This window comes from Neodiprion fabricii, chromosome 7 (assembly GCF_021155785.1).
Source record: "Neodiprion fabricii isolate iyNeoFabr1 chromosome 7, iyNeoFabr1.1, whole genome shotgun sequence".
Classification (NCBI taxonomy): Eukaryota; Metazoa; Arthropoda; class Insecta; order Hymenoptera; family Diprionidae; genus Neodiprion; species Neodiprion fabricii.
In genome coordinates this window covers 23,718,320-23,744,871 of record NC_060245.1, presented here as the reverse complement: position 1 = coordinate 23,744,871, position 26,552 = coordinate 23,718,320, and the positions used below count along the sequence as shown (strand labels likewise).

The 26,552-nt window shown below is 41.8% G+C and overlaps 4 protein-coding genes across 9 annotated transcripts in view; 3 read left to right on the top strand and 1 right to left on the bottom strand.

Moving 5' to 3' along the window:
• The window catches only part of LOC124186564 (cilia- and flagella-associated protein 298), a 39,599-nt gene extending 13,315 nt beyond the window's left edge, over positions 1–26,284 (bottom strand). The window contains exons 1-5 of the mRNA XM_046578391.1: positions 26,080–26,284; positions 25,805–25,954; positions 25,663–25,748; positions 25,419–25,589; positions 25,085–25,300 (exon numbers count right to left, since the gene is read on the bottom strand). Of these exons, the coding sequence (XP_046434347.1) occupies positions 25,085–25,300; positions 25,419–25,589; positions 25,663–25,748; positions 25,805–25,954; positions 26,080–26,218 (762 nt within the window). The 5' untranslated portion in view covers positions 26,219–26,284. The remainder of the gene's footprint in view (positions 1–25,084; positions 25,301–25,418; positions 25,590–25,662; positions 25,749–25,804; positions 25,955–26,079) is intronic.
• On the top strand, positions 1,633–6,684 carry LOC124186562. Of its 4 annotated transcripts, none has more exons than XM_046578383.1 (2): positions 1,633–4,153; positions 6,556–6,684. In XM_046578383.1, the coding sequence occupies exon 1, from the start codon at positions 2,800–2,802 to the stop codon at positions 4,141–4,143; it is 1,344 nt and encodes a 447-aa protein (XP_046434339.1). In that variant the 5' UTR covers positions 1,633–2,799; the 3' UTR covers positions 4,144–4,153; positions 6,556–6,684. The 4 variants fall into 4 exon arrangements, with proteins under 4 accessions (XP_046434339.1, XP_046434337.1, XP_046434336.1 ...); XM_046578381.1 differs by lacking the exon at positions 6,556–6,684 and adding an exon at positions 4,421–4,663 and having other exon boundaries at positions 1,633–4,149; XM_046578380.1 differs by lacking the exon at positions 6,556–6,684 and adding an exon at positions 4,421–4,663.
• Positions 5,747–8,685, top strand: LOC124186565 (protein tipE). Of its 3 annotated transcripts, none has more exons than XM_046578392.1 (4): positions 5,747–6,040; positions 6,556–6,814; positions 6,898–7,065; positions 7,640–8,685. In XM_046578392.1, exons 1-4 carry the CDS (start codon positions 5,752–5,754, stop codon positions 7,932–7,934), a joined length of 1,011 nt encoding a protein of 336 aa, XP_046434348.1. In that variant the 5' UTR covers positions 5,747–5,751; the 3' UTR covers positions 7,935–8,685. The 3 variants fall into 3 exon arrangements, with proteins under 3 accessions (XP_046434348.1, XP_046434349.1, XP_046434350.1); XM_046578393.1 differs by having other exon boundaries at positions 7,657–7,934; XM_046578394.1 differs by having other exon boundaries at positions 6,898–7,076; positions 7,657–7,795.
• Positions 11,941–21,419, top strand: LOC124186561. Its single transcript, XM_046578379.1, has 5 exons — positions 11,941–13,419; positions 14,048–14,258; positions 16,909–17,363; positions 17,527–17,824; positions 20,006–21,419. Exons 1-5 carry the CDS (start codon positions 13,277–13,279, stop codon positions 20,282–20,284), a joined length of 1,386 nt encoding a protein of 461 aa, XP_046434335.1. The 5' UTR covers positions 11,941–13,276; the 3' UTR covers positions 20,285–21,419.
• Positions 26,285–26,552: the final 268 nt, after the last annotated feature.

The following is a 26,552-nucleotide window of genomic DNA, read 5'->3' as shown; positions in this document are numbered from 1 at the left end:
GTCCTACGGCTGTTTACGCGTGTGTGCGTGGGTGAATACTAGCTCGATTTTATTCATTGCGGGTTAGAACGGTATACGCATAAAGTTACGTAGGTCACGAGACCGATCGATCGTCCCTTAACCCGCTCGAATCGCACGGAAGAAAGTTTATTCCTTGCACAATAAGGTGCTCGAAATTTTGAATGAAACTTACATTTTTCCGCGACAAAGCTATTCCCGAACGGTGATGATAATGCGCTATAAATTGATTAGCGAATATTAAAATCGGGTTTAACAGCACATGTGTGATTATTGAAAATTACGCAATGAAGAATGCACACCTTTTATACGTGTGATAAAATTCTCCCAATGAATTCGATATCTCTCCCTCTCTTTCTGAGTCAAACAATATGAATTTTCCAAGTTAATACGCCGGTGGAGAGAATTAATTTTCCCTAATTGGTCCCGTTCATAATTAACAAATGACAGGAGTAACACCGGCCGTCACGCAATAACGACACCTAATGACGATACCTCACGTTATACTTATTATTATAGAAAACCGCACCGGGCCAGGTTGCTTATATTTTATTCATTTAACACGTTTCGTTTCATCAGGTAGTTCGCCGTTATTTTTTTCGCTCGCTTTTTTCGTTTTTCACCACGTCGTTTTCATCACGATTTCAACTTTTGTCGCGATCATCGGCTGATGAACGATACGCGACATGTAAAGTCACGATTCTACTTCGTCTTTTTCCAACATTTTTTTCAAAGCATTTTTCCAACATTTTTTTTCCTAATCCTAAGGTGACATCTTCTTTTGATATTCTCGGTAGGTGGTCGTTTTTATCCCACGGGAAGTTGTGCTCTGCTGGTTAGTTCGCGACCCTGATCGATAGGAAATGAGGGAACCGTGTCGCTAAATTCTTTCGTACCTTTTCCGTTTTCATATCGTATATATTTTATTTATTTTTTGTCTCTTCTTTCTCGTAAATCAGTCCCGTTTCTTCAGCGATTGCAATTCCATTTTGTAGATCATCGCGAACATAAAAGCGTATATTATATTATAACCCTTGAAAAATTTGTCGCTGTTATCGTCCACCTAATTTTTTGTCTCCTTGTCGTGGGCGTTAATCATTTTTCAACGCGAAGAAGGCGGACTGATATCGCGGTAACAACAAGTTAATAAGTGTATATCACGTTCATGAGAGGGCATAAAGTGGCTCAGACTTTGCCCGAGTCAAAACCATTTAGTAATTTGGCTAATAGGAATCGAGTTGCCGTGTGGTAGCAAGGCTGGAATTTAAGTGGAAGATCCTGTCGCCGCGTGTTTCGTTATAACCAGTGTAATATAATAATTACTAAATTGCGAGCAATAGGACTCAATTCTGGAGCGGAAAATTTAGCGATCGTCTCATTCTCCGTCAGACGTCAGATCCGTCTGGACGCGTCCGTTTCGCGATACTTTTGCCTCGATTGAACTTTGTTTTTTTTGTTTTCATAACTTTTCAAGGTTGGATGTAATCTTACCGCGGCTCCGTTCACATCGTTCGCGAATTTTTGACACAGGTATTCGATCGGTTTGTTTTTCAAAATCGAATCGTGCTCATCTCAAGAGAAATACGCTTGTTTGTGGTGTAGTTGTGTAAGTGACGTTTTAATATTAATTAGCGAGTAAGCTTATACCTTAGTGCATCGATACGAAGTAAGTTTGACGCATTGTTTTAACAAACCTAAATTGTTACGGTATTTTTTCGATCGAATGTAATTACCAACAATCCGTATTTTTTCCATGCGCCAAAGTAAATTCGTACCGATCCCGCATTAAACATATAGAACATATTTCCTCTGTTCGTGTTTGATGTTCGATTTGCACAAAAGAGAAGAAGAAAAAAAAAATAAAAAATAACCTAGCGTCGGCGTTTGTTAGTATAAAAATATTTGACCCGCTTACTGTATTTAACGAGATATATACATAAATATCTAATATATACCCTCGGTAACAACTTTTCTCTACGTACTGGAAAGTGCGGAATTACTTTCGTATCGATCCACGAGTTTTATATACCGTGTGTGGAGGTAGTCAAGTTTTACCTGGCATGAATCGATACCGTAATAATCCAGAGCGTACCCGAGAAGGAGGTTACCACAGTTCGATGCGGTGCCACACGCGATGAAGAGAAGAAAAAATTTTAAATAAGAAAAAAAAAACCTATAATCAAAAAACAAATAAAAATAATCGAAAATTTTCGAAACGCGGGAACGTAGAAACATTACTACGTGAGATACTTGCGGATCGTACGGAATATCCAAAGGTGGAAAAAGAAGTCCTGACCAATTAAGCCCACCTCGTATCTCGAAAGGCTGAAGACTTTCCGGAAACGGGTCAACTTTTTGGATTTAAAATTGGAAACATCGTTAATCGATGATCGGGCTTCGACTCGCCTAGGGGGTGTGAAACTCCCGTGGTTTCTAGGTGAAAGAGGTAGGGTGGGTGTGACGTCACTGCAGTATGCCACAACACTGCGCAGGTAATATTGATTCGTGCGCGGAGGTTTGTTCGCGCATCGGGCGTGAGGACGAGGGGTGTGCGTGATCCGCGATCGGGTTGGAAGTACACCGAGTGCGGAATCGGGGTTTCGCCTGGAGGATATCTGCGAGAGGGAGCGAGGGAGCGGGGCAGTTTCGACCTAACCATCCGAGGGTGAGCGGGTTCGATGGATCGCGAGAGTGCCGAGGCGTGAGTCGCTCCCGCCCCGAATAAGCCCGATATCGTCACACCGTACGAATTCGATAAGCGCGCCGAGTCCTGACTCCAGGATGCCGAAGCCGGTGCCCGTCGAGGATCTCGTAATACCGCCGCAGGACGGCCGGATATGCGGCACGATATGCATCTGCCAGATGACGGCGGTTCTCTCCTCGGTCGCCCTGGTCTACCTGACCGTCGCCATATACATGCCGAGCACGAGGGCGTTCCAGTCGGGCATCAGCGAGGTGCCGGTTATGTGCACGACTACAAGGGCCGTCAACAAGGACGGCTGCGATTGGGGAAGCTGCGGCGAGTGGTGCCTCTCCAAGACCTCGGGTGCCTGCATCCAGATATACGTGAACCTCAGGAGGAACGGGTCGAGCATCGTCCTGGCCAACTGCACCAACACCGCGAACAAGACGTGCTACGGCATCGATCAGGAGAACGCCAAGAAGTCGCGGTGCATAGCCGACGAGTGCAGGAACCTGACGGGCACCTTCAACTGCACCATGGGGATGTGCATCAACATCACCGACGCCTTCGAGTGCATGTTCCACGACACCGATCCGGCACTGAAGTGCTCCGGACGTCGGGGGAAGATCACGTGCATCGACATCGACGGACTCTTCAGCTGCAACCGGGGAACCTGCGAGCGGATAAGGACGCCGTACAACTGCGACAGACGTTGCGTCGACATACCGACGAGGAACAAGAACATGATACTCCTCAGCGGCGACAAGGTTTACCTCAGTCAGTGCGAACGGGCGATCGACGCCGACACGGGGAGGGAGATCTGGAACGAGGAACGGGGCGACGTTATGATGGCCTCGTGCTACGGGATATACAACACCAGCACCGGCGTCGAGGCGGTCGACTGCATAAACGGGTCCGTACTCGAGAAGAGCATGCTCACCGACCTGACGAACTTCACCTACCTGTCCTACCTCAACGTGTTCGCGACGAAGCCGCTCGACGAGACTCGGCAGGTGGCGCCACCGGAGCAGGACCTCCTCATCGCCAACGAGAGCAGACTCCTGATAAACCTGGAGGGGTGCGTGAACACCTTGAGGGACGAGTGCAAGGAGTTCCTCAGGGAGTACGGGAAGGACGGCACCGACCACAACGCCAGGGCTCGGTTTCCCTGCTTCTACGCCGAGGGGAATACCGGGATCGTTGTGTCCAGGTTCAACCTCGAACGGACCTACAAGGAGTTCCTCGTCGCCTTCATCCTCCCGAGTGTTCTCTTCATCGTCAGCTGCCTCACCCTGATACTCTGTCAGCGAACGGTCGTCGTTGGCGACGATGCGAAAATGCGGTTCAAGGGAAAACCCGGAGCCGCTCTCGCTTCCCTCGAGAAGAGCGCTTCGGGAAATTTGGGCGATGCCGGGGGAGGGGATTCCGTTATGGCGCTCTGAGATCCGGCACGTAAGAATTTCTTTATTTATTTTTTTTCTCTGTTTTATATCCGTTCGTTCGTCCCATCTTTCGTTTCGCTTTATCGCGGATGAATCCGATCGATCGTCGTCGGGGGATTCGTGAAAAACTTGCCGAATGCGGTACGACGTAACTGTTTTTATACCTAATCACCGGAGGGCACCGGTCAGGGAAATTTCCTGTTCAAGTCGTTGTGTTTCACTTGTATTCTCGCTATTTCTACTAATTGCATTCGTATTTGGTCTTTTTTTGTTCCAGGCATTCCCCTCCTGGAGGAGAGCCCGGCCCGTCAGTCGGTTTTCTCACTGCGTGGGCACTATTAAGGTGTGGATATGGAGGGGAACGCGTGATTGAAATTCTGATCGTTGTACGAAAACGACAATGTTCTATCTCTGTGAACGGAAAGATTCGAGATATTCAAATAACGAGTTAAATCGAAAGAATTAAATTGAAAAAAAAGAACGCAAAATTAAATTTTCAAAAAAAAAAAAAAAAAAAAAAACAAAAAAAAAACACAAAAAAAAAATAAACACAAAAAAATCACAGTTGAGAAACGAAAACAGGAAATTATATATTCGTTGAAAGAAGAAAGGAAGAAAATTTTCAATCTCTGAACTGGCTCTATTCAGGTTGCGATATTACCACGAATTTGAAGTTGAGAGACAAGAAAAAACTAAGACAAGAAAAAAAAAAAAAAGAACAGAAAACAAACGAACACGATAATATTTTGAAGAAACAGAGGATTTAAAAGAAAAAAAAAAAAAAATGGCACTGATATCCGCACATTTCGAAAGCACGCAATTTTTCTCAAATCCAATATTGTAATAATTATAATATTATAATCGAGATTATAATGCATTGCATACGCGATAATACGACGAAGCATATAAGGCACGGCCGCACGTCCTATAGATGATCGGTTTTTTCATAAAAACAAAATATAAAAACAATTTTAATAGGTTAATTGTTAAGTAAAATAAGCGAAGAAAAGTTTTGCTGTACAGACGCGCGACGCAGGAATAATTAAATTAAACACGTCTCACGCAAAAAGTATATTAAATTCAATAAACACACGCATACATACCTATAGGATACATAGCATATGAAAAGAAGATTCTATTCTAATAATTGTTGCTATCGTTATCATCATCGTTGTTACCGCTATAACTATATTATTATTGTTGTTGTTGTTATAATTAATATTATTATTATTATTATTATTATTAAAGTTTACCAACACGATTGAAATTCTCTACACCGTATATTACGTATGAAAACCGCGCAACGCGACGCGAGGGGAAGCGGATTCGTATATCTATTTTTTATTTCCCCGCCGTTTCTACTGCCAGATGATTGAACGGGCGTTTGGAAAAATCTATCTTCCCGCGGTGCCAATATCAGTAATCCTGTTTCCACCTAAAAGAGAAGATCGGCAAAGGTAAAAAAAACGGAGAATCGAACCGTCCGAAATAGAGCGAACGAGCCCTCTTTGCGGGGGTGAAGCTACGAGGATAATATCCAACGATCTCGAGGGGTCCTCGGGGCCCGAAAACGGCACGATCATTGAATCCGACGAGGCGACGGTGATCATGGGGAGCCAGGAGGGGGAGGCCAAGTCGACGGCGAGCGTGACGGGCGTTCTGCCGATGGTCGAGGTCGCCAGTCTGATGGAGAAGGCCAAGTTCTACACTTCCCTCTGCCTCGGGACGACCGCGATTCTCGCGGTATTCGCCTTCCTTTTCCTCATACCGTTCGTCGTCGAGCCCGCGATATCGACGATACTCGCCGACTTCTCGCCCCACGCCGTCGCCTGCGTCGCCACGGACCACGTCTACGCCGAGGGCCTGAGGAACTGCTCCTGGGCCAGCTGCAGGGAGGGTGCGTATCCGGGTTCGATTAAATTTGACGGCGAAGGGATCGAGACTTTTTTTTATTATTTTATCGCTGGATGGTTGGGCGTTGAGTGTTTGATAAGGGGGGTTGAAGTTCCGAAAGCTTCGAATTCCGAATTATTTGATGGCGAAACTTGGAGTAAGGAAATAAAACTTTGCAGAAAACGAAACTTTGACTCGTCGGATTTCGGACAGTTCGAAACTTCTGTGTTTCATTAAAGTTTGATTTTTTTACTTTAAGTTTAGTGGTAACCTAATTAGTCAAAGTGACGTTCAAAGGGCTAGTATGTGTCATAACTGAATATCTGATCAACTCAGTTCTATTAGTACAGATTACTATGGTTTTACGGTAAAATGTTTCAAAGGGTCAAGAGATTTGACTGTAAAACACTATTAATCGGTCTAACAAAATTGAGTTTACCAAACGTTTCGTCACGAAACTCTTTCCTCCCCCAAACTTGCGAAATATCCTGAAACAACCCTCTCCGATTTCCCGAGCAGGTTGCACCAGCGCCGCTCTCCGCTGCCACCAGATCAGGGTGAATTACTCGAGGGTGCCGTACGAGGAATTCCTCGCTAAACCGGCCGGCCTGATCCCCTGGGACGTGGCCAACACGAAGTTCTTCGTCAACACCGAGGGGTGCGGATACCCGCCGAGGGTTAACTGCTCGGAGTTCGCGAGGAAGTTCGGATACGGAAACATGGGAAAGATCTTTCCGTGCTTCTACAGTCGGACGCATCCGGAAACCGTCGTCGCCAGGTGAGAAAGCCCGCGAGAATTTTCCCGCCGATAATTTATCCGCGAATCGCAACTTCCTCATCCCTCCGTATTTTGCTGTTCAGGTACTCGTGGGACGAGAATCTGAGGCATCTCGTTATGGCCCTCGTAGCTCCGATCGTCCTCTTCGCCGTCTCCCTCGGCGTGCTTTGCTACTGGTACTGCCCGCCGATCGGACGAAGATGCGGAAGCCCGGGACGACCGTTGATCGACAAGTATGCGAGGAAGGAAGAGTAAGTAGCGTGTATGTATGCAGTGCCTCGGTGGCTATAGACGTTCTAATATCTGTCCTTTCGTCGGGGCGGGGTTTCAAGTTGCGAATTTTAAAAGCACCGAAAGCCCCGGATTCCGAATTATTTGGCGGAGAAACTTGAAGGGAGGAAATCAAACTTTGACGAAACGACCAAGTTACGAAATGCAGGATATAAAGAAAGATCAAAGTCGTGAAATTTTACCGAGCCAGAAATTGACGGAACTAAAAATTTTCGATCAGATTTCACAATTTTCTCACATTCGAAACTTTGGGCGTCGGGTTTCGAACTGTCCAAACTTTGGTGTTTCGTAAAACCTTTGTTTCGTTACTTCAAGTTTCTAGACAAAAAAAATTCGGAATTAGTCGCTTTCGGAACTTCTCGAATTCGGAACTTGAATCCCGCCCCGTCCTTTCGTCTACTTCTCGATCGATTTCTTCGGGCGATCCGAAGCGATCGATCCGCATGTCGAGTTTACTTTCCTGCTTTTCTTTTTCTTTTTTTTTTTCTTCTCCTTTCTCTTTCGTTTTCGTAACGTCTCAACGGCAACGTCAAGTTTTTGCCAATATACAGCATCCTCGCTGAGGACGAATTCGAGGAAGACGAAGAGGAGTACTGACTGCTGCCAAGGGCTCATCCCCCAGCGAGGGAATGACGCCGATCACGTCGAACAGAGGGAAGATTTTATTCTACGAACAGTATACTTCGCTTCCGATCCAATGTCAAGTCCCGCATATCTTTACGACGATTTTGCTCAGGTATATAACGATCGTCGAGAATTGTCTGCAACGCGTAGGAAAAAACATTCTTCTCGCTTGCTAATTTTCGAATTATACAATCTACGAAAATAATTACTTGGTAATAATCCACTCTCTACAATCTCTCAAGCCTCATCTTTTTTGATAATTCTGCATAGACCAGGTGCTTTTTTCTCTATATGATAAATTGTGCGAGCGAAATCCGCGAACGATTAGAAATCGTTCGACACAGCTTTGGATTTTTATAATAGAGCAAGTTTGACCGCGGGCAGTGTACGATATAAATCTATAGTAAATTCGGACTCAATCATCTACCAGTATTCCAATTAATTCTTAAATGTAAATTACATAGAATCGTAAAACCCGATCTAGATTGGCCTTCGTCTGAGGAAAGAAGCAAACAAATGAAGTTAATTATTTCAATTAGTGTTTGTATGAAAACTATAATAATATACTGGACTGCACTTACTCACGCCATTTTTATTCTGTTAAATATTAATATCAATACCTAATACGATATTATAACGTATTGAAAGAAACTGACGCTCACAGAGTTTATCGAATTACACAGGAATTATAATACTTCGAGTCTTGTTGTAGTTATAAAAAATAAAAAATAAAAATATAGCGCACGATTTTCAACTGACATTGTATAGTATATATGGGAGGCTTAGAGTGAACATAGCTGCACAGTATCGCGAATTTTGCTAGATAAATTTGAAGCATGAAGAATATATACAATGATAATAAACCAAGTAAAGACGCTGTGAGCAAAATGAACGAATCGCGCGATTGTTGCCTTGTGATTTCTTTCTTTTTTTTTTTTTTCTTCTTTACTTTCACGCACGAAAAAACGTATTTAAAACACATTTTTTACGGACGTATCAAATTTCGCAAGGTAAACCGTGAATCAGGTCTCCGAAATATAAGTAAACAAAGATTCTTATATATATATATTAATAAATATATAGAAATGAACATAAGTTCATTGCCTGTGAATAATAATACTAGTCGTAATAATAATAATAATAATAATAATAATAATAATAGTAATAATAACAACAACAAAATTAATAACGATAATGATAATTCTATTATTAATAAATTTAAGTATAAAATTGTTGAGAAAAAAAGCAAATTTTTTTACACGGGCGTTGAAATACATGCCATGATTGTCGATGTTATGAATGGTGGTATAAAATCACGTACTACGAACGTAAATATCCATATATAGATGTAGGAATATTGTTTAGTTAATAATTTTTGTCAGCGGGACTCGCGAAATATTCTATGCGCGCTTCGAGCCGGATGGCTATGATAATATTATACGTTGTCTATCATTTTAATACATACAGTTACGGAGGTTAGATAATAATGAATATGTCGAGATTTTATTTTGAACAAGAAAAAAGAGTTATGTATAATATATAGATATATATATCTAAATTAACTGTATATATTTATTGCGTCAGTTCGAAGCATGCGAAGAACGTATCTTGCCCCATTCATCTAGAATGGTTGTGAAATATTGAACCTCCTCGCTATATATGCAGTAAGAGTATTTTTCAAACGCATAATTCTCTCCTCTCGATTTCGGACTTACTTGTTAGAGAAACGAATCGAGGGAGAAGAGAATATTGTTTTTTCCTTGTAAAACGATTACTCACGCATTTCGCACTAAATTTGTCATTCCTCTTATACACGTACATATATATATATATACATATATATAAAAGGCTTGCTGATATAATAATTTTTGATCACTTTCCCCGTTCACGGTAACGTAATTATTATAATACTACGTATTATCATAAACTATTAATCTTCAAAATTCTTATTCCTCGTTGTATTCGAAGTACTGGCACAGTTGACCGAATACGCATTACGTTATAGAAAGAAGTCGATTATTGATTAATCAATTGATTGACAAAACGTTTGCTCAATCACGCAGATACAATCAAATCGCAGCGTAAAGGGAAATCAATAAATTAATATCGCGCGTTATCGTTTTGGAATTTTGAATCATCAAAAGTACCAGAAAATTACAATTGCACTATCGTTGACAGTTTAATGCGTACTTTCTTCTTGTAAGGTGCGAAAACAAACGGAGAAAGTTTTCGGGTTTCGCAAAACAAGAGAAAAAGTAATCAGTAATCGGAAATTAAGAATTTTCAAAACACCAACGCACTTACGGAAACCCCGACAATCTGAGTTTTAATTCCGGAATCGTAAAATAATTGAATGTCAGTACTTTTGTCAGATACTCATCGTAGATTAATCACATATTGTTATATCGCAGTTTAGTGCCAATAAAATTACAGGTTATCGAAATATATAACACTTAATTAATTAATTCTCTGTCTTCGGTACACGGGTGATATAATACTCGGTGGAGAATAGTGTAAAAAAAAAAAATATAGCAAGGAGAATTTGAAGAACAAGAAAAAAAAAAAAACGGAAAAAAAATGCATGCGCTCTCTAACAATAGTAGCATATTACTATTATATACACAATCACGTTGCTAACGCGAGGTGTGAATCCGAAATAATATATTATCATATGCATTCAATAATATAACGTATTCTCGTAATAGCTCAAATTTTGACACCGTATAATATACATAATAATAGCGAACTGCGTTCGTAGCGAGAATTTTTCTTTTCTTTTTTTGTTTTACGCACACCGTACGTAATCGTTACAGGAGAACGATAAATTTAAAAACATATACTCATCTAACTTCTATGGTAATTCAACACGTTATAAAAATTGGGTGAGGGAAAATCTGATGAGCTACCTTTAGGCGAAGAGTTAGGCGAAAATTACCGAAATGAGCGTATTTTAGCTGTGCGAATTTGGCTCTATACTTCTTCAATCTATTATTCGGATTTATAATAATAGTAATAATTGCGTTTTACCTATCGATAATATTTCACCGAAAAAATGTTCACCGCTTCGTGAGGAAATTTTTAAAGCTAACGAAACCAGAAAAGATTTGTACATACGACACATCTATACTAATACGTTAATACGTTACAATATTATATATATACATATATATATGATATGATGTAAAAAAAAAAAATAAAAAATTAAAATATGCGATCAATTCAGTTAATATGCGCGACTTATAGTGTAAATATACCATAATAATAATGAATCTTATTGTAAGACTTGTCAAACACGGAATACAGATGTATATATACGTATAATATGTAAAGATTGGAAAAGAAATTATTACGATGATATAAAAATAAAATAAAAATCTTCTTTCCGTTTTCCGCAAATAAATATTCACCGTTGAGTTTCAATTCCTTTAATAATCACCCTCCGATTTTACCGCAGTAACAAATCGATTTGAAAAATATGGCTGTTTAAATATCTTAGAAAAGTAAAAATAAATAAATGCAAAAAATGTGAATAGAACGAAGCAGTTATTTATTCAAAATGGCAACTCCGACGGTTGACTTTTATTGCATATTTCATACCGTGGACCCATCAATGATTTCTCTCTACTCAACTGTCGAAACAGTCTGTAGTAAATCCGCAAGGGAATTTGACCGTCGGCAAAAATTTAAGAATATAAAAACCACTTTCGCAACCGAATTATTGCCGAATAAACCCTCGGGAATAATTTAGGCCTGAAATTTTCAGAATTTCGGCTTGCATGTAATATATAATTCTTCGGTCAAAATAGGTCTGAATTAAAAATATTCGGGATATGGCTGCATTTTTGTTTTCCGAAATTTTCGACCCTCATGTACTCAAATCTGAGGTCGTTTTTAAACCGCATAGCCGGCGTTTCGAGAAAACCGCTATCGATAGGTGAAAAATGACTCGGCCATCGCGTAGAGCGGAAAATTCTGCATCGAATTATCTCCGTTTATCTCGGAAACGGAGTCGGGCCAACAAAATAAGCGAAAAGAAATCCTACTTACCGACGGCACAATAATTTCTTAAATACAGTCGGACGCATCGGCGAGTCTTACTACTCGTCCGCCGTCGGATGTCGCGCCCCTCGGCGGGGGCGGCCACCCTCTTTGCGCAAGCTCGCTTTCGTGGCAGAGCTTTTCCACCCGCGTAGCTGGACGGCGGCTCGGCTTGTTTTCAAACAGTCCGCAGAGTCGCGAGGGCGCGAACAGGTTCGGATCACTCGCATTTCTCCTTCGGCTTAGAGCGCGCGCGGTTCGTACAAGTCGGATCCGACATGCGTTCCTACGATTTTCGTTAAAATGGACGGGAATGAGGGAGGCAACGGTTGTCTGTGAATCGACGATTTCTTTCTCATCATGTCGACGTTCACCGTAATTTCGGCCACATCGCCGATGACGAATCGCACTTATCTCCGATCGTGGGAGCGTGAATCTTAACATACCTCGATAGTAAAAGTAACGTAATGCATAATATTAAACGAAACCAAAACGAACAACAACTGCCAAATCGTACTTAATAGACTTTTAACCATATTTAATCCGGTTTGATCATGAAACGATTGTAAAACCCCGCGCACAAAATTGAATTATTAAGAAATCAAAGTGTCAACCTGATGGGTATGAATATTTCTGTACGTGATAGAAGAAAAAAATAAAAATAAAATAAAATAGAATAAAAAAATTCCGAATTAGATAATACGTACGGTTTGTACATTCGTGAAATTTTAATAAGACTACGCGTTTTCTAAAACATATACAATTAAGGTGAAAATTGAATCCTCCCTTTGGGGTATATCCCTAATAAAATTGTCTCCGCTAAAATACAAAAAAAAAATTTTTTTAAATTCCACATACCTCTATACAAATGAAATCGCGTAAGTTCTGAAAATCAACTCCCACGATTAGTTGATTCACCCGCGAAGAATTAATCTTCGAGTAATTGCAGCAATGATGACAGAGGGTGAAACAAGGGTGCGGTTGTTTGTGTTTTTGTAAAACACTGTGCGAGGGAGTGGTTTCGGTATGCTTGCGACGCAAAATAATAACCGCAGGTGAAGAAGAAGAAGAAGAAGAAGAAGAAGAAGAAGAAGAAGAAGAGAAGAAAAAAAGTATGAAATAAACTCAACACGTGGTTTCGAAACTCCACCCAAGCGACGAGAAGCGTCTTAATTTCTTTCCAGTTCCTGCAACTCGACCAAGAATTTAATAATCCCCTCGTTTCGATGATCGCGCGGTATTTTCCATATTCCTCCAAATAAAGCGCAGAAATTCCACCCCGACTAACGCCTAATCGTTTTATTGGCTGGAATATTAAACGTCCCAGAAACAAAAAAAAAAAAAAAAAATTGAAATTGTGGTCAAGTTTTTTTATTATTTTGGCTTTTGACGTAATTATTTCTTGGAACAAACTACGATATTTTGAATTATTTCAATTTGAACCATCGCAGCGAGTCCGAGTGTAAATCGAGAAGTTTTTTCGCCTGTAAAATTCTGAAATCTTCAATAATGGGTCGCAAGTACAAACCGCGATTAATTCCCGAACAGGATCGTCGTATCTGCGGAAGTATCTGCCTCTGTCAATTTACTATCGTCATAAGCTGTGTCGCTCTGGTTTACCTCAGCGTTGCGATCTACATGCCATCGCACAGGTTGGTGCGCTACAACATTGATCCATAATACGCCGATCACCCTTTTGCGCGTGTGTGTGTTTCGTTTGTTTTGTCCTATTTCCCTTCCATATTCGAAATTGGAATTCAAAATAAACAACCACGATGCCGTCCACCGTGTATGCATTGCATGATCATTATCGACCCACCATACCTGACACACTTTTATTCTCTCGCATTATCGCAACGTCGCTTGTTATACCTGCTTCGCGAATGAATTCACCCTACAGGGCTTAATTTAATTAAAGATCCAACATTAAAGGAAGGAAAAAAAAAAGATGAAATTTCTTCCCTGAGGTGGAAATGAACCAAATTATTATCCAGATTCTGAAAAACGGCGAAATCGCTGTTTCTGTAAACCTAGTAACCAAATTTCTCAAATACAATCCTCGATTTGGATTTAAAAAAAAATCATCGAAAATGTAAAATTCCTCGCTCAGCAAAACTTTGAACTTTGGCTTCTGTTGCATCCCTCGCAGACCGGATGAAAATTAATCGCGCAAAGTTGTATCCGGCTTTATTCGAATCCTGAGAGAAAACAGGTGGCCTTCATCCCGGGAGCGCGTGTTAAGCTCGTGCCGGTCTGTGATGTTCGTAATTCCTGTTCCAGGGCTTTTAACGCGGGTATAGAACCGGATCCGGTGATGTGTCAGACTGTGAATACAACTCTGGTGAATTATTGTGCCTGGGCAAGCTGCGGCGAATGGTGTCTGACAAAGACGACCGGTTTTTGTCCCCAAATTCACGCGACCGTAAGGAGGAACGGGACCAACGCTGTTTTCCAAAACTGTACCAGAACCTCCAGCATCTCTTGTCCGCAGGTGAGATTTAACGATTAAGCGCGTGGATTTCCTCGAATTCCTGGCACAATGATGTGTGACTCAAAGGTTTGACCAGGTGATTGGTTCTGGTGAATTTATGTACCGAGGGAGAACAAAAGAATGAAAAAAAAAATTAGAAAAAAGAGAATGTGCGAAACAAACTAATCTTCCCGCGGAGAGTGGAACGCGAAGATTTTCTCCGAGCTCTTCTCCAGCTCAATTACGGAGCTTAATCCACTTCTGGACTACAGTGCTATTAATTTCCCGACCTTTTCGATCCGGTTCATTTACTCGCTTATGTGTATCTGACTCGGGGATATCCGGAAATAAGGAGATTCGTTATTCATTTAAAATTTTCGCACGTCGTAACTTGTTTATTCGTTGATCGCAATATCGCATGCAGGGATTTCGGAGTTACCTTCGACGAATTTACCTTGGTTGGAACTATTTTATTCATCGCCAGATGTGTGTTTAGGTATCTTGCGTGCGATTCGAGGCTCGCGGTGACGGAGGAATGACGTGTTTGCCAACCGAGTTCGTCATCCCTTTTTAGACGGATTTTATACCGCGAAAGACGAAACCACGCGTCACACCGTAAAGAGATAAAATCGACCCCTCTGGAAAAAAATTACAGCCTCGAATTCTTGATACCTGCTTTATTCGAAGTACGCCAGTCGTTGAAGCAATTTTGCAGTTTAACGGCGGGGACTTTTCGAACGAGGCTTTTAGTGTCGTCACCTTACGTCAGAAGCGCTTTTCAACCTAAAAGGGCAAGCCGTAGTCGGTCTCGTTTCGCATGATAATAAAAATATTTCAGTTCTGTGGCAAGAACTTTAGAAAAGAAAAGAAAAGGAAAAAAAAACATTTCGATACGACAATTTTTTTTCTCACAGTAAATTTATTCAACAGCCGTAAGTTTGGAATTTGGAAAATTTCCCGTCGCGTTAAAATTCAGGACGAAAATCTCCCATCGAAACTCGTCATGGTGTTCATACGTGGTCCCGTGGCAAACGCCGCGAGTAGGAAAAGTTGGCAATAAACGGGATTTGTGAAAAGTGGGATGTCACGGGACAGGGGTGGACTATTTTACGTGACGCGGAAGTTAATAAGCGGCATTTTTTCCGCAGTCGGAGACCTTGACACGTGGTAAACTGCCGCCATTCAACGTAGCGACGTATTTCACGTACGTGTACGTATACACATATACGCGGAAGTAGAAAAGTTCGTTTCGGAGTAGAAAAACACAGGCCGTTACGCTTTTCCCCAGCGATTCACCCGCGAGGTAAACCTGAGTTTTCGACTCCGAGTTTTCCCTTGGCCGGTGGTAATTTCACCCTGCAGGGTATTAATGTTTCAACCGGCTTGTACGAGTCGGCGCGTGTGTTGGTTTATTAGCTAATGACAGCGGCATTCGGGTAATTAAATTCCATATCGGATCGATACGCGTACGCGCGATGCAAAAACGGCGTTTTTAATTTTTCGAAACTTGCCAGCGGCGATGTAAACTTCGCTGTTTCATCCACCCGGCTACTTCCGCCCTCCAATCTGCGTGCATATCACGTACCCTCGTACCGGGAAGCCGTAGGCGAGGAATGAATAATTTTCACCTTTAATTAGAGAAACGCCGTGCCGAGTTAAGCCGCGACGCCTGTGCCTGAAATTCCTCTCTCGCTCTCGGCGAATTGATTTCACCTCACGGGCTGAGCTACTTCTGAGAAGACGACGCGACGTCTGCCTGTGACGTCGCTTTGCCGGATCATGGTTAAGCTCTTTCGCCCTTTCGCTTTTTCCCTTAACTGTTTACACGTCTCGATCCCTGTCATCTCGATTGTGTCCAAAGTAAATCGACCCGATTTTTTCGTTCGATTTCTTATGTCTTTGAGGTAGGCGGGGTTGTGATTCCGAATTTGAAAAGTTGCGGAAACGCCAAATTTCAAATTCTTTGCTGGTGAAACGTAAAGTGAAGAAATTATACTTTGTCGGAACATCAAAGTTCCGAAAGGGTAACTTTCCGACAGCACCAAATGCCGGAAGGGTATAAATCCGAAAAGTTTGCAAAGTGCGGAAATGAGAAAATTCAAAAATCTGAAACACCGAAATTCCAAATAATCCAAGATTTTCAGCATCTTGAATTTCTGACTTTGTGAAATTTCGATATTTTTACGTTCAGGATCCTGGTGATTCTGATTTTCGGTTTTTCCGATTTTTCACGCCCACTACTTCTTGGAACTTTGCTCTATCTTGAGTTGAATTTTCAGAATCTTGCGTTTCGGGACTTTGTTGTTTCTTCAAAGTTTGATTTCTTTATTTCAAGCTTCGCCACCAAATAATTCAGAACCATGGGCTTCCGGAACCTTTCAAATTCGGAACTTCAACCCCGCTCCGTCCTCAACGTTCGAACAACGCCAGGAACAGCTTAATTTCCAATGGGAAAATTTTCGCCCCCATAAATCCACATACAGCCAATTAACCGTAGCCGCAGGAGAGAGTACCTAAAATTTCCGTGTAATTTGATCAGAGGAAGCGATTTATCGCTGAATCGCAACTGTATCGGAAAATGCAATTAGCCTTCGCCTCGGGGACTCGAATAATCGAGTTAGCGATCGTTCGCCGCGTGAATTTTTCCTGCATTTCGCTTTTCGCCTTCCAGGTAAACACGGCGAATCTCAAGCGTTACAACTGCAACAACGGTAGCGAGTGCGGCTCGCTTTCCGGTGTGTTCAACTGCAGTTTGGGCCATTGTGCGAACATGAGCGAGCTCATGCTCTGCCACCACAAGGCGGACGGGATCATGGTGGACAGCGAGAAGGACAACATGAAGCTGAACGGTTTCTTCAGCTGCCAACACTCCCGGTGTACCAAAATCAAGAAGCCCTTCTCCTGCGACAGATACTGCCCGAAAATAACCACCGTCGGTGTCAACGTCTTCCTCATGCAGGACGACAACATTTTCACCGCCCGCTGCTCTAGCGCCAAAGCCCTGAATCGAGCCAACGGCAATTTGCCCGGAACCGTGCTCGAGGAATCCGTAAAATTCTGGGACGAGGAGAGCGGTTCGATTATCGCCAGTTGCCTGACCGTCGCGAAGCAAGGGGACGCTATCAGGTTAGCCATTTTTCACCCTCGTTCGTTTTCCTCCTTTCGAGATCCTCCTCTGAAATATCTATCAGCTCGAAGCGGGGTTTCGGTTGTTTTGCATAGTTTGAATAGTTTAGACTCTTCGTACATCGTCGATTCGACGACCAATCACCGAAACTCCGTGTTTCAGGACGGAGGACTGCGTGAACGGGTCTCTTATCGACGAGGAGAAGGTCCCTCATCCCTACGTGAACTTCACCACCTTCCTTGACATCTACGAGGCGAACTTGGGTCGCCAGGTCGATCCTGAGGACTCTTACGTTCCGTCCCAGAGATCGCTGACCATCTATAACAGCTCGAGGCTCTACATCAATTTGGAAGGGTGTGTAAACACGCTGAGGGGAGAGTGTCGGGATTTTTTACTAACCAATGGGAGGGACGGTGACAACAAAACTGCGCAGAGCAGATACCCCTGCTATTATAACAAGGTTAGTTGAAACACGAACGTCTGTAAGACGGATAATTGCGTTTTTCGTTTAGATCACTTTTTTACTTGAAAAGTTCGTCAAAGAATTTCTTTGCTTTTCTGCAACAAACTTTGCGTCTCCACTTTTTTCTCCTCTCGACGGTTAAGGACAAGGGAAAAGTAATCATCTCTCAATATCGGCGGCTGTGAGTTATCCGGAGAAATCGATCGCGGATGCATATTCGAGCAGTGACTGTCGTTTATTATATCGAAACAAGTTTCGGCTGGGACAACATTTTTACCCCCCTTTCTTTGTTGGATTAAAAATTCACTCACCCGTCTGAAACTCGTCTCCTCGAATCAACATATCGCTGGCTTACCTGAAAGGTAGAAGAAATAAGTGTTAGATGTATTGCATCGAGTAGAGGGTGGAGAGCGTGGATTCTGTTTATCGAGGTTATTCAACGACAGGATTGGATTTTCTTCCGCGGGGAAATTCGCGTGACCTAATCTGCGGAGGATATAAAAGGGAGAGCGAATGGCCGCGGGAAGATTTCGCTACTTTGAAGAATGGGGGATGAAAGGAAGCTTCGATTTTCCGGAGAGTCGGCGCCGGTGACTCACAAACGTCGTCGGTTTTTCGACTTTTTCCGTTCCCTGTTTCCGGGTTGATTGACCTTGGACTTGGCCGGTTGCAGCGAGATAAAAGCAAAAATGATCGATTGTGTCGTCTCTCTGTTTTTATATCCCAAGCTCCATACTCTTCGTTATTCGCAACGGAATTTGCGGAATTCCCCTTGAACGAAACGAAGGTATAAAAATGCGAGTGGAAAAAGGAATAAAATTTCGCCCACCCCTTTCGCTCTCCCGGGCGACCTCTTTCAATTTTACAAATTCAATTTGCGAGTAACTTATACCGCGTGATACAATTTCTGCGTTAGCTCAACCAGATCAAACTCCTCAAACTCCTGAATTGCGGTATTCAATTTAAGGCGAGAGTATCTCGGAGAGTTTCAGCCTCAGCATTCAACAACTCGAGTTATTACAGTCGAGTGTCTGTTGCTTTTACCAATAATCCTTTCTTCCGTATTTACGATCATATTTTCTTGAACAAAATAGGCCGTTTTCGGAATCGCAGAAACGTCAAAAGCCTCGTAAAATCCGGCGTACCTTGCTTCTGCATTTGACAGGATTTATGACCCCCGTCCCCCAATCATGTCGTTTCTTTTATCGGCTTGTACTAATATTGCGTGGCAAAACGAGACGGAGACGACTCGCGTATTATATACTCGTTTGCTTCGCATTCGCAAAAAACATGCGGGAATTAGAGCTGATCTAAGAATTATTGATTGGCAGAAAGCCGCTGTATCTCCTTTCCTTCATCCCTTTATCCTGAATAAGCTCAGGTCCTCTTAATTGTTAAAATACTCTCCCGCGCAACATGGCGGTAAAAGGGTTTCGGAGTGCGGGAATTCCAGGCGACCCTTAACGTTGGATCGATTCTCGTTCGTCATACAGTTTCACGTAGTTGGTGGTATTTCAGTTACGCGACGCACAAACGTCACTTATTTGGCGTCCCGCGATTTTGACCCGTTATCGAGTTGAAATCGAAGAAATAGAGAGAAACAAGCGGGCTTGGAACTTCCCGTTCTCACACTGCAGGTTCCAAGTTCATAGAAAAAAAAAGAGTAATAATCAATTCGAATTTCGTACTAAAAATTCAGATTCGTGTTTAACGATTTTAAGGCCCTCGGACACCATATTAAATGAAAATGTGACGATTTGTTTTTATTTTGAACCACTGTAATGGATCCACCATTACAAATTTTGGAAGTCTAACCTTCGATTCATCATCAAAATGGATCATCAGTGATCCAAAAAACCTCGCAGTATTAACTTTCATTGAAATCCATTCATCCATTCTCAAGATGTCATCACTTCAATTTGTTTTTATACAATTTCGTTATTCAAGTAATTGAAAAAGTAGTTAACTGATCAAAGCCAAAATGTAATCGGTTCTAAGTTTGGAAAAGACTGAAAATGACTTGAGATGATTGTCTAAACTTCAAAACGTAGAAATCTAGTAAAACCTCAACTTTCGATTTTCCGTATGATTACAATAACTTCCTTGCTTCTCTGAGAACAGAGAAACGGGAGGTTGAAAAAGAGGAGAAAAGATGACCGACTCTCGTGTGAATTTCAGAACGACTCGTTCTTCGTGGTGGCGCGTTTCGACCTGGAAAAAACTCGGACGGAGCTTCTTATCGCGATAATAGTGCCCTCGATATTCTTCGTCGTCAGCCTGACCACCTTGGTGATAATAACGAGGTCGGTCAGGGTCGGCGATGACGCCAAGATGCGGTGCAGGTACTGCACGGAGGCCCAGGACAAGGAGAGCGAGGACGAAGGTCTGGTCGAGGGGACGCCAGGATCACCGGAGGGAATCGCAAACGAGAACGAAATCAGGGCCCTGGCCCTTTAGCAGACCAAATCGAGTCCCCAGGGCCTTCCGGCTGTTTACGAACGGCTGCCGCTCGTCGACCTCGAGATCGAAGACTCCTTTTGAGCGTCGCCTTTGGTCTAATCTGCCCGATTAACGTCGAATCATCGTCGTTCAGGGAACCGTCGAGACCGGGCCTTGTGGGACTCGACCCGCCTTCCTCAATTTCACTGCGATCGACCTACCAGGACAGTTGCTTCGATCAGGATCGGAAGAATTTTCCTCTTCGAAGTGAACGAATGATTCGAAGCGTCGAGTCGACGCAGACGCGGATTGCGGACTCGGTGGAATTTTCACCGGACATACATGTCGGTAATATGCTAAGATGAGTAATGCACCGATCAGACGCCCAACTATTGTCGGTTATTGGACACGCCTAGTGAATCGTCACGTATGATTATAGTCGTCGTGGGGTTGAAGGTAGATCGAAATTGGGTGAGTAAGGGAATTTCATTGCGAATTTAACGCGTGACGCGACCGTTTCTATAACGCAAAAAGAAGCTTACAATTAGCCTACGATACCCATGAAGGGGCCAAGATGATTGAGATTTTTCTTTTTTCAATCTACATTGCCTTCACTGTACTACTGAACATAACAAAAAAAAAACAAAGTATTCACACATATACATGTGACTCTATGTATAATATACATTATATATAAATTTATATATACACATACATTTTTGTAACGACTCACTTCATTGTTTTTTTTTTCTATTCTTTTTAAACCGTTCGTCCGATCAAGAAACAAACATACGATGACTGTTTACAGCGAATTATTTTTTTTAATACATCGTGCAGATTACAATTTGCACAGTTAACGGAAACAGAAATGAATCTAAACGAATGAAACGATATCTAAAACCCTTGCAGTACAACAATTATTCAACAGAATATTAAATTGCCTTGATAAAAAGAATTAATGAGTAGAAGAAATAAACGAATAAAAGAATAAGAGTTCACGGAGAAATTGTTTCTTTTTGTTGTATTAACGTATGCGAAAGTTTGTCGAAAATAATTGGTCGTAGAATCTAATTTACCGGTCTGTACCGTCTCAAGTTAAGAAAAAAAAAAAAACATCTCAACACAAGATTTTAGAGACCGTATAAAATTTCCTCCATACAAATATAAGTGTATAAATACGTATAATGGTGTTTATTTTATAATATAACTGCCTCTATGTAGTGTGGCTTGTTTTTGAAAAGTACCAGCACATTGTTAAGTATTTTTGAAACTAGTATGTCAGTTTGTAAATTTGTTGTTTCGTAAAAATGTCTCGTTTGAGAATGGATTTGTTTTCAAACATATTTTATTTGCCATACATCGCAACCTGATGAAACTGATTGTAAGTCGGAAGGCTGATCGACATGTGCAAAGTATTGTACAACTCCGTTCCATATGCAAACTGTACCTATATACACTATATACATACATATACATATGTAACGAAAACGAATAATACATATATAAAAGAATGAATCTTATTATTATATCATAATAATAATAATATATAACTAACCTGTCGCCGCATATTCGTTTCACATCTAATATATTACGCTAATAACGTATAAAGCATATTTCAGAAAGATATATAATATATAACATATATATTTATATATATATACGATATGATATATGATGTATTGCAATCACTGGCGCAAATTGATGTACAGCACGTTGTAGAAGAAACAAGCAAAAGAATATTGTTGATCATCCATGTTCTTCATCGAATGTGTATGTATACATACATTTAGATACCATATTATTAAATATATTTCGCGGATGTAGCAATTCCAGTTAGATATTAAAAAATGAAAATGTGAAAGTAGAGAGAAATAAAAGAGGATGGAGAAGAAGCTGATTGGAAAGCGTGTCGAATATAACGATGCATTGATTTCCATTTCCTAGAAAATCAAGCCTGGCAAAATTAGTCACGAACAAGTTACGTTTCACTGCGTCTAATATATTATCAGCTTAATAGTATCTGTTAGAAAATAATTTATAAATTTAATTCATATGCAAACCATTGAAAGTTTCGAACAAGATCGCCACACGTGATGGTGAATTGTTTAATTACCTTGATAAGTACTAAAAATCGTAACGCTTTATACTCTATACTATATGTGCCTTCTCGTTTGATCATGCTGAGCTCTGCGTCTGTCTATACAACGCTGATTATTATTAACGATAATTCGATGTTATATTTACTGTCTATACACCCACACACAAATATACATATATATATATATATATATATATATATATATATATATATATATATATATATATGTATACATACATACATGAATCTGAGCATTTCCATCTCTATATATACAATAGCTTTACATACCCTGACCATGTAATACGTGTATGTACTGCAACACTGTGTTTTATATAACTGTATATCGTATGAATTTTATGTACTCCGCATATGTATATGCCGGGGATGCGTAATTCCCGCGTCCATATGAATGAAAATAAATTTACTGAAATTTACTTGCGTCAGATATTCGCTTACATAAATAAAATTTTATCGCACACTCCTCTGGGGATAAAGAGAGCTTCGCATTTTCGTCGGTCTAGCGGTAATCCCGTAATAATATTATATGCATGATGCCATAAAATACGCGTTTGAATCGCGTGACAAGGAGCATTACTACGTACGTGCGTTACGAACGCGCAGATATCCCCGAAAGGTACCGATAAACTTCTACCCCTGTCTTCTTATGAGATAATATTATTTTACATATTATTGAGGCATTCGCGAAATATTTCCACTTTGCTCAGAGATAGAGCTAGGCGATCTATCATTCACACCCGCGTAAATAATTCAGGCGAATGCCTAAAAATTTACAGTGCGGTTTGGCTACACGTTCGCTAAAATCGTGGCATGCTTCAGGATCTCGCATTTCGCCGACGCGATGAGTAGCTATCGGATTTCGAAAAGCCGTGGCATTTTGTAACACGATCTGCAAACCCGCTCTCCTTGAGTGAAGAGTTTTCCGACAAAGTGGAAAGAAACGAAGCGACGTTGGATGGAAGCCTCGCGAAGCTTTTACCGTAATGCACCCCTTGCATAAATTATGAGGAAAGGTCAACCCCGGTATGTACAGACGAATATCAGTCGGTTGGCATCTTTGAAATACCGAGAAGCTATTTGGAACGAGTCGCGTGGTTTGCGATAAGCGCAACAGCGCGAAACAGCTGGCTCTGGAATCTACGTATCGCACAAGTTCTTTATCGACCTTGCAGCAGAATAGACGCTAAATTGAATTGAGATTCATTCGAACGTGTGATGAATACGACTATCCGCATAAAAAGTACCAGATCTCCGCCTCTGTGTCGTTCAATTTATTCTCCACTTTGAGGTTGCGGATCACCGAATTGTGAAAACAATTTTGCACTGATAGCACAGGGCTGTTGTTCTGGTTTAACTCGAGAGACGATGTTCCGCAGGGTCTAGGGGTAATTATTCGGCATCACGAAGCACGAAACTATAAAACTTGGTTTGAACCGTCGATAAGACTCCTCGGACTATTCTTCTTGTTCCTAGCAAACGCCCTCGAATCACGCGAAACCACGTCGTGCCAGGTAAATCAGTGAACCCGAGTTACAATGCGTGCTAAACAGAGCATCGCTAATCACCAATTAGGAGCCAACGGATTAGAAAAGTCATCGGATTCGTGGCGGGAAATTTTGTCCGAAACCAGGTAGATTGAGCCAAGTCCGACAAATTGGACCCGAGGGATGGAGGTTCCAGTATTTTTCTGGAAACAAATTCTCTCCGGAAAGCACAAAGCGGTATCATGAAAAAAATTACCGGCGTGACGAAAAGTAAAAAAGATGAAAGAAGTTATATAAATGGGGTGGATTTTTCCCCGACAGGTCTACTTTTTTCACCCCATCGTTGTGACCGTTGTAATCCTGTTTGAGTTTCGATGGGCTTTCGCGAATGGAACAAACCTAAGGGTGATCGATCTCTCCTGTTTGTTTACGGGATCATGGATAAGAATCGTCGATTTGTATTGTCGACTCTAGATTACCTTGTTGTCTAGTTTTCTTCGCGTTAGAAGTCACACTCTGCGAATGCCAGGACGGCTTTTTTATACGGTTACGGTTTTTTTTTCTTAACATTTGTTAGAGGGACTCTGGGGCGCGCAGCTATACTCACAACCCTTCGCCTTTCAGACTATACCGCATCCATATGTAAGTATTGATTGCAAGGCTCAACAGACGCAGAAGGGCGGAAGGTCACCGTAAGGTCAGCCGGGTGCAATGTTCACCTGGACTCCACCTCGGCTATGATTGCAACCTTCCGTTGACCGATAGAATTCAAATTTTGGCAATTACTGGCTGTCCGATTTTTCTACGGAGTTTAAAACTGATTAAAAACAATCTTTTGCTGCTTAGCTCAGCCCGAGAATGATCCCGTGCATTCTCTTGCTGGGCACCATAAGCGGCGTTCAATATGACAGTGATCACTGTTCTTGCTTCCTCGCTAAAGATAAAGTCAAAACGAATAGAAAGTTCACGTCGGTCACCAATAGGTATGAAGTATGCAGTGATCGATGAAGTGACACACGGACTCATCGGCGATCGATCACCACTTTCATGAAGGTGAGCCATCAAACAACCGTTGTTACGTATAACCAAACGTGTTACCGTACGGTAGAATTCGCGTTTACCCCTACATGCTGCATTATCAACCCCTACAATTTGGTCGCTTCACCCGCGGTTGGTACGTACGAAACCATCGCTATATATACATACAAAAGTGAATACCTTGAATTGTTCCTGGCGTTTATAAGCGTGCAGCATAAGCATCTTCCGTTCATCTTCAGACATGATTGGTTCCCTTCCCGGCTTCCCGGAGCCTCTTTTGTGTAGCTTAACGATAACCTTAGTCTTCTCGTTCCGGCCAAGATAGTCCTTGACCTTCTTACCCCGCAGCATCTCTTTGCCAGAGAACCAGAGTTGGGCCATATTCACGTCCATGACCTTGTGGAGCAGAAGAAATGTGCTTGGATTAAATGGGCTAAATAACCGTGTCGTTATCCTGAAACCCAGTGAAATTACATCCAGCCACACCTGCAATTTATTGGTTTTTAGGGCTTACCTCGAGGGAGGCTTGAGTACCACTAAGATCCTCGGTGTTTTCAAATTCCTGGCGAATTACGTCGTGCGGTGGCAGTCCCATTGGGTAAACGATCGTGACGGCACCTCGCAGATTGTCCAGAGCTGTCTGGACCGTCTTTTGAGTGACTAATATATTCTGCTGCACTAGTTTCTGCCGGTAATGGTGAAGGACGTGTTAATTGTGCATTAACAAACCTTTATACTTAGATCAGTTACAAACGAACCTTTGAAGTCATCGCTCGAGCTTCGTCGATCGTCTTCTTCAAGACTTCTCGCATTTTCTCGTTTGGCTGTTTGCCGTTTCTACGACCTACGGAAGAGGATTTTGAGTATATCGGAGGTAAAAGGGGGATTCTCGATACTTACCCACGATATCCTTGTTCATGGTCCAGCCACCCATAGGGCAGCACTTCTCTCCCCACTCATCTCTCAGCCTGAGTTCCTCGACTTGCTCGTCAGTCAGGCCCATCATATCGTGTGGCAGCATCGTGCCATGCTTGATCAATTCTTCAATTTCTGTTTCAACGATTGATTAAGGATTGTGTAATATATTTTCTGTTGACTCTACATATTTTCATATTAAACGGTTATTATAGCATTCATGATATTTATATTTTAGCATTCTTGTAACGCATTTTTACCATAGCAAATTCTCGAGACTTTTAAACGACCGTTGTAAATGGTCGTAACGTCGCTAATCACCTCATCGACACTAGTCTCGACGCTGGTGTCGAACAGAAATTGAGTTTCATCTCCTTTCTTTACTTGCAGCCGAACCATTGCACAGATATAAAAGAAACGAGTAAGCAAAGTGTATATTCAATTTAACGTGTTCCTTCGACAGCAAGATGAAATACGAATAATCTTAACAACGAACACTTTATTGGTTAAATCACAGGCCCCTTGGCGTCAAGCTGATGTCAATTTCATGTGCAGAAAGAATTGAAGTAAACAACTGAGTGAACGCCAGTATGCAGTGTAACGTGTGTACGGATGATATACGTAACTATAGCGACCGTGGAGCATTGATCTAACAAGCTAGATTTCTGAACAGTGAGATGCCTCAGTGCAACATGTGTGGTAAAATGATGAACGAAAGTCAAACAATCGCGAT